Source organism: Hippocampus comes, unplaced genomic scaffold (genome assembly GCF_001891065.2).
Source record: "Hippocampus comes isolate QL1 unplaced genomic scaffold, H_comes_QL1_v1.1 scaffold326, whole genome shotgun sequence".
Taxonomy (NCBI): Eukaryota; Metazoa; Chordata; class Actinopteri; order Syngnathiformes; family Syngnathidae; genus Hippocampus; species Hippocampus comes.
In genome coordinates this window covers 228045-235938 of record NW_017805930.1, presented here as the reverse complement: position 1 = coordinate 235938, position 7894 = coordinate 228045, and the positions used below count along the sequence as shown (strand labels likewise).

Sequence of the window (7894 nt, the reverse complement as noted above, 5' to 3'; positions counted from 1 at the left end):
AACGTGAGCTGGTCCTACTAGTGTGTCACTCGTCCTCGTACGTCTTTGTCCTTACTAGTACCGTATTGGCCTGAATATAAGACGGTGTTTTTTGCATTGAAATAAGACTGAAAAAGTGGGGGTCGTCTTATATTCGGGGTCTAGACATTATACCCATTCACGACGCTAGATGGCGCCAGATATCATTGAAGCGAATGTTGAACTTGACTCCCCAGACCAAAGCGAACCCCTGTCACAAAGAATAAAAATAAAAATAGCGGAAGCACGAAGAAGAAAAATAAAAAATAGCGGTAAGAAAGAAAAGAGAAGAAAACAATAGAAGAGATAACAGAAAATGGAGAAATGTAGCGACAATCTGGAGAAACGTGGGTCGAAGATCGGCCAGGTTAACCGGCAGCTGAGGAGAAGTTATGGTGTAAACTTCAAGATGCTTTTTCTCTCAAATATATTGTTATAATCATTTGTTTCAGATGTACTGTAATTATTTTCTGTATAAAAATTCATTTGGTGTTCAAAAAGTCTTTTTTCAAACTTGAGTTTTGAAAAAGAGGGGGTTGTCTTATAATCAGGGCCGTCTTATATTCGGGCCAATACGGTAAAACAATTTAGCGCACTCGTAGAATTTTTTTTTCTTTTCTTGCTAGTAAAGTTTCTTCCACGACTGTATCACATTCCTGCACACTAGTACAAGTAACTACATTTTATTAATGAAGAAAAAACTACTAATAGGCATTTTGGTGCAACTAGAAGGGTCCAGGAGGCTACTAGTGTGCGACACATGCCCAGTTGAGCCTAGTAGAATTACTTGTACCCCACAGTAGTTTACTTTTGGGCACACAGTTCTACGAGTACACAAATTTGTTTCGCTAAAATCACACTACTACGTACATGGATGGACATGATTTTTTTTTAGCGCTTCAGTCTGTACTTTTTTACTTTTTCTTAAGTACAGGAGTTCAATCAGCACTCCTTTTTTTTCTCTTTGACACAAGTATCTTGACTTCTATGTTTAAGTATAGAGAGCGGAATGTCGTTGGGCAACTGCAAGGTCGGCTTGTCCTCATTTGGCTGTCGTCCCCTCGACGTGTGCCTCACACGGGTGTGGTCCTGCGATTCACGCCGTCCTTTAAATCATTGGGGAAACAGTTATGCACCTGCAGGAACTCGGCGGCCGCCTCGTGTTCGGGGCTGTACGCGTTGTCCGTCACGCTGTCGCGCGCCAGGGCGTACATCGACAGCTCGTCCAAGGGCCCGCCGGGAGACGTCCCCCCGACTCCCTTCAGGCCCCCTACGGGCGAGTTCTCCCGCGACGCCTCAGTGGAGTGGGAGCTGGCCCGAGACGTCCGCCGGCGGTAGCGGAAACTGGGGATGCGGGAGTATGGGGACGAGGACGAGAGGGAGCGGATGAATTCGCGTCGCGCCTTCCAGCGCACTTCCTTGTTCTTCTCGATGTAGATGTTGATGGCCAGGACGGCCACCGTTTCGGCTACGATGAAGGACAGGGCGCCGAAGTAAAAGGACCAGCCATAGGAGTACGTGTACTTTTTGTCGTCGTCCCGTTTGTCGTTGGGGTCTCCCGCGTTGCTTGAGATGTAAACGATGATGCCGATGATGTTGCTCAGACCTGACGAAGCAGAAAAGGCAGAAATCACATCAGTAGTGGGAAGGAACCAAGTACAAATACTTGATCGGTCTACTTCTACACTCATGACAAGGTTCAAAATACTGGGCTTTGGGGTGGATTTTTCAAATTCAAAATTTGAATAGCAGATGAATGCTGTCGCCATCACATTGCAGATGTCGTGGTCTCACATGATCTTTTCAGTGACAAAGCGACATCCGCAATCAAGGTGTACAAATTGTACAGTAAGCATGTCTCACGCGTACCTCTGACAAAAAGCCAAGTGTGAAGAGTCTCTGTCACCAAAATGCTCAGGTGTAATCAATTCTCTAAGGTATTGTTTCAGTTAATGAGACAGAAGAGTTGACAGCTTTAGCGTAAACAGCGTTGACTTTGCCAACATTAGCCTCAAGGCTAGATAGCGGTTAGCGTGGCATGAGTTAGCTAGAAAGCCACTCCGAAGATTACTTTTTTGTTTGTTTGTTTGTTTGTTTTTGCGTGAATGTACATTTAATATAATATCACTGCAACAACTGACCAATTATTGACTGTGTATCACTATCTTTAGTCTGCATTCCTCGATTTAAAATGAGTGCTAGTAAATGGTGCGATGAGACTTTGTTCCTTCCACCTCTATTGTTGCAGCCAAACACTGCGCAGTGATTCACCATTTGTTGAAATGGTCTCATCAAATTCCTTGATTCAAACTCTGAAAAGCCAACGGAATAAAACCATGCGTCGAGCATCAGCCTTACAAGAACACTCAAATATATCCCTTGAGGTTTTGCTAGCCCTGCCATACAGCTTGTGGCCATTCTTCATTCCAAACCAACTGACTAACAGAAGGACGCTTCACTCTACCTGCGGCAACAAAAAGAATCCCGGCACTGAGGAGGATGTTGTTCGTTTTGCTGTAGACTCGGCCCGCTCCGACACACAAGCCGCCCAGCATGAGCAACACCGTGCTGAGGATGGGGAACACACTGGAGGCTCGTACGATACCTGTCACACACAAAATACAGGTTTTGCAAGTTGGATAAAGAACAATTTAGTCGTGTGATTTTTAAAAAAATTATTTGATTAAAAATATATTTGCTGCTGACCACGCAAAATCTTAAGTGCACCCTCATTGTGTACTTGAGGGTCCTCAGATGTGAAGGCTTGCTAACAAAGAGAGACGGCCTGAAATGAATCACTGGAGAATGGATGACATGCTTTTTTTCTACTTTTGCCCACTTTTTTAAAAGGACATATATTTTCCAGTGTATTTTACATTTTATTTTCCTTTGTTTAACTTCATTTATATGAGTTAAAACAATTTGTATTCGCTTTATCTTAAGGATTTTTGAAGAAAACCTTTTACATTTTGATGATGTGCCTTCAAATACGTTTAAAACAAGTTTAATAATCCATTATTCACAATTGCTTTTAAAATAACTCAATTTTAGTTCTGTGTTTTATTTCAGTATGTGTTAGTCTATGAAAGTATGTTAAGTAGGTACTCGGGCACCTGTCACATAGTTGCGCAAAACACAGCAAAATAAAAAAATTAAAAGTGATGAGCTGGCTGAATCATATCTTAAGAGGACAAAAAAAAAGAAAAAGATCAACTAAATGTAGAAAAATATAGATTCCTAAAGGTTCCTCCGCTTCTGGAACGAGCCATGACGATAACTTACGCAACAGGTATTCCGAGCTGTCCGTGTCGTAGTCGTTGTCGTCGGGGAAATGGTTGATTCTGAAACAGCTGCCTTGATTGATGCCTGTCATGATAAAGACCAAAAAAAATAATAATAATAACAGAAAAGACTTTTAGCGTTCACTGAGAAGATATGACTTAACATAAAATAACCTAAACCTGTTTGTCTCATTAATGAATAGAGTTAAAGACATTTTACACTAGCGACAACCAACGGACATGTGATTAGATACACATCTAATGAGAACCGATACAAGAAAAAAATCTCTATCAAAATGTTGGTCAGTTAAGCAAACATGAGGCCTTCTCTGCTGACCAAATAATCAAGTGAGAGTGTTAAAAAAAAAAAAAGAAAAAAGAAAAAGCACGTTGTCTCAGAGGAAGCCATGGGGGTAGGTGAGGTTAATGGAGGTGCTGGACTAACGTTACCGGCTCCCGTGTAGCTGTAAATATCACCAACACTTGATTAAAGCTGCCTTCGCTTCTAATTTGCATAGAGCATTTCAATTGCTACTTCGACCAAGAAGGTCATGTTAGCATTTGTCTGCGTGCAGTTTTAGTATTCTGTCGAACCATTGTGGACAGAGCAGGCAGTTTTCGCTAACACCGCAACAAAATTAGGACTGCCGGAGCTCAGTCATTTCATGTTTACTTTTGTGATGATGTTTTGTTTCATTCTGGGTTTTCTTTGGGTAACTTTGAATTTTGATTTTTTTATTTTATTTTTTTTTAGGGGTGGGGGATTTGTGAATTTAGTATCTTGATTTTTTTTTTCCATGAACCTTGTTTGCCTTTTTTTTTGTCAAAGGCATTTGCCTACGTAGTTATGGAAACAGCTTTTTTTTAACCCTTTCAGGGACCGCGGTTACGACACTCGCTTACAGGGTGCATGAAAGGGTTCATTCTTTTTCTCCCAACTGGATTTATTTTATGTTATTAACTAAACTTTAGTTGCTAAAGTTTACAATCCTTGGGGTGGAAGTAAAATTTACACTCTCTGTGTATTTATTGTACTGGTTCATTTTCTGTCTCAAGGACAGGGTGTACTTTGTTGAAATCGGCAACTGTGTCTAAGACCAAATGAATCTGACCTGTGGGGTTCTCCAGGCGGTCAATCCTGGACACATGCTTCCGTTCAGTCAGCGAATTGCAATTTCATTGGTTTGGCAACCAGTTCAGGGTATACCCCGCCTACTGCCCGAAGACGGCTGGGATGGGCTTCAGCACGGCCGCGACAAGTGTGAGGATAAGCGGATTAAAAAATGGACGGATGGATGGAAAATTCGTTTGGAGCGGTTATAGGTCACATTGTTTTTAATCCTTCTTTTTTTTTTTTTTTACGTTTTGAAATGTTTTGCAGGGTCCTCATGGTTTTACTTATTTTCAGTTACAATCTACACACTGATGACATCAATACAAAAGTATTTTGTTTACAATGGGCAAAAATGGCACCAAAAGTTGTCACAGGGCCAGAAGATGTAACGTCAAAGCAAACCGAATTTGAATGTGACCCATGTTACGTGTTTGACATAAATATAAACCGAGTCAGTCCCAATTGGAACCAACTTTAATTTGTTGTGCTTTTGTATGAACTCATTACTTTTTATGTCCCCTAAGAGATGATGAACCTCACATTTGTTTGCACTTTTAGCAAACACAAAGTGCATCAGTCCAAGGCAGGGTGAGATGCTTAGCAACCGTGTCACCGTTAAAATCTTTCAGGGGCTATTAAATAGGTCTGCGGCTTAATGGGGGACATCCAAATTAATTAGTGTCATATCAGAAATGGAGCACAAGTTTCTATGTCTAGCCGCAGATGGAAAACGGGGCTGTGCTCTATTTTAAGATGTGATGTGAAAATTTGCACCTGCTGGAAGAGAGGGCAAAAAAAACACATACATGGCTCACATCCTGGCTCATTAAATGTTTCATTGGCCTCTGGTGTACTCATGACTGAACCCATAAACTCAACGGAGCATCAAGTGGACATTTTGTATTGGTCTCTGGGGCAGTCGAGATTGACACCTACGAGTGAAATCTGGAACATTCTGTAAGAATTGGACATTCACTTGTATGGACTTTACTTGCCGGAACAGAAAAAGGCCTTCCCCAAATTGTTCCTACAAGTCGGAAGCATAGATCTGACAAATGAAAATCGAACATTGAAGCTGGAACAAAGTGGCTTTGCAAAGCCTCCCGACTAAGCATCTCCGCCTCCTTTTCCTTGGCAAGTCTTGAAAAAGCTCATTTACACGACAGCAGGATGCTTCTGACATCTTCTTTTATTTGTCAGCCGACAAACACAGCGCGTGGACATGACACTTGGGGCCACTGTAAGGGCCGCAAAACCATGCCTACACGTCCAAATCGGCGGCACGCACCGGACACGTTGGCAGCAGCTGTGTTGCCGATAGCAACAGGATGCCACTGACAGGAACAGTGTCATTATCCTGATCTGTCCACCCACATTATCAGTGGGGTACCAATGAACATACAGAATGTATGTACTATATATATATATATATACTGCATACTGTGTTCATGTCCATATTTATAGTTCTCAATGTGCACGCTGTGTTTAAATATGACTTTAGAAAGTGACTGTATGCCATTTAGATTTCATTATGCTATAATTTCACAGTTCAATTCCAATATGCAAAAGAACTAATACATGTAGAGATGATGAACACGAACAGTTTCATACACAGAACAAATTGCGTGGATTATAATTCATCATTATATCCTGATGGATCACTTCAATAAAATTATATTTTGCACTAGCTGTACAAATATAACAGTAGCATAATTAGACGGTATAAATTACCGTATTTTCTGCACTATAAGGCGTTTCGGAGTGTAAGGCGCACCTTCAATGAATGGCCTGCTTTAAAACTGTTTTCATAATAGAAGCTACAATAGTGGCTGCGGTTGCGTATGCATCCACTAGATGGAGCTACGATAAAGGGAACACAATACAATACAATACAATACAGCTTTATTTATATAGAGCAGTCACAAGCGCTGCAGCCATAACAAAATGCTTCACATAACATTTAAAATACTACATCCAAGAAATCAGAATATTGATCCATATATATAAGGTGCACCTAAAAGCATTCACTTTTCTCAAAAGCCGACAGTGCGCCTCAAAATCCGATGCGCCTTATACATGGATCCTTATATGCTCCTTATATATGCTTTGACGTAGCTCCATCTAGTGGATGCATAACGCCACTATTGTAGCTTCTACTCTATGCGCCTTATAATGTGGTGCGCCCTACATATGAAAACGGTTTTAAAATCGGCCATTCAATGAGGTGCGTCTTATACAATGAAGAAAATACGGTATTTTAAATGATGCACAGCAGACCCCGCTATTGGTGGTGAATCAGGACCAGGCCCGAATTGCAAAAATCAGCAAATAACTCACGCTGATTGTAATGAATGTTTTTTTTCAATATATTTTTCCATTAAAAGAGACACTTGGGAATATTGTTTGTTAATGTTGTCGTCACGTATGCCTGGTAGTAAAGTATGGGACAGGTAAGCAAATCTCTATCAGCACTTCACACTCCTTGAGACCGAAATTAAACCACACCGGAATCTCTGAATGAAGCCAAGTGTCTCTCAAATACTCCACTCGTTGCTCGTGTTTTACGGTTCAACAAGTGGTGAGTAGGTGAACAGGCACATGCACACAAAGACTGTCCACACAAAGCGAATTGCATAAACCTAAATCTATCTTATCGTATCTTATCTGATTTATCCATCCCATGATCTCATCCACAAGCCAGGTGTTGGCGTCCATGAGAATCACGTGCCCCCAGTTGCTTGTCTTCACACTCACTTTGGCAAAGTGATTGTGAAGATAGCCTTAGTAGCGTAGCCTCCGTCGGGTGATATTGTTCCACCGACGCCTCGGGCTTTGGCTAACACGTTTACGGCAAACGGGAGCAGAAAACAAGCTGCTTGGAGGACGGCGCGAAGACCGGCTAGGGAGGCCCCAGCTGACTTTTACAGCCCGTCAAGAGCTGAAGCGTTCGTCGCTGGGGCCGTGAAGCAAATGACGATGTACTCGACAATCACAACACTCCGGTTTATGACTACAAAGGCATTGAAACACATCATCGGGTGTCTGTTTTTCTTCATGTTGCAGGTCAGGATGAAGAAAAAGCAAGTTGGCAAAGAAATAAGTGAGCCGTCCAATGAGATTTTAGCTTCTGTGTTGCCACGTCAATGGAATCCGAACCCTTCGAGCAACTGACAATTGAACACAAGTCAACGGCTAATATAACAATACGTACAGGCGTAAAGGATATTCTTTACCTTTTGTCAAGAAGGGCTAATATTGGCGCAAAGGAGCTGTCTCAATGTACATTGAACCAAAGCAAAAAATGCGCCAAAAACGCTTGAATTCTTTTTAACCGGATTTAATTGACCGTGTTTTTTTTTTTTTTTTTTTTTTTTTTTTAAATGAAATACGATTTTATAGAGTGCTACTATTGTTATTTAAATAAAACCCTTTACAAAAATATTTTATGGTTTTCAGTTTGGAACCTGGTCCGGGGGGGGGG

At 41.4% G+C, this 7894-nt stretch overlaps 1 protein-coding gene across 1 annotated transcript in view; it reads right to left on the bottom strand.

Moving 5' to 3' along the window:
- Positions 1–570: 570 nt before the first annotated feature.
- cacng4b (calcium channel, voltage-dependent, gamma subunit 4b) overlaps positions 571–7894 on the bottom strand; it is an 11686-nt gene continuing 4362 nt past the window's right edge. The window contains exons 2-4 of the mRNA XM_019889921.1: positions 3301–3384; positions 2483–2623; positions 571–1624 (exon numbers count right to left, since the gene is read on the bottom strand). Of these exons, the coding sequence (XP_019745480.1) occupies positions 1092–1624; positions 2483–2623; positions 3301–3384 (758 nt within the window). The 3' untranslated portion in view covers positions 571–1091. The remainder of the gene's footprint in view (positions 1625–2482; positions 2624–3300; positions 3385–7894) is intronic.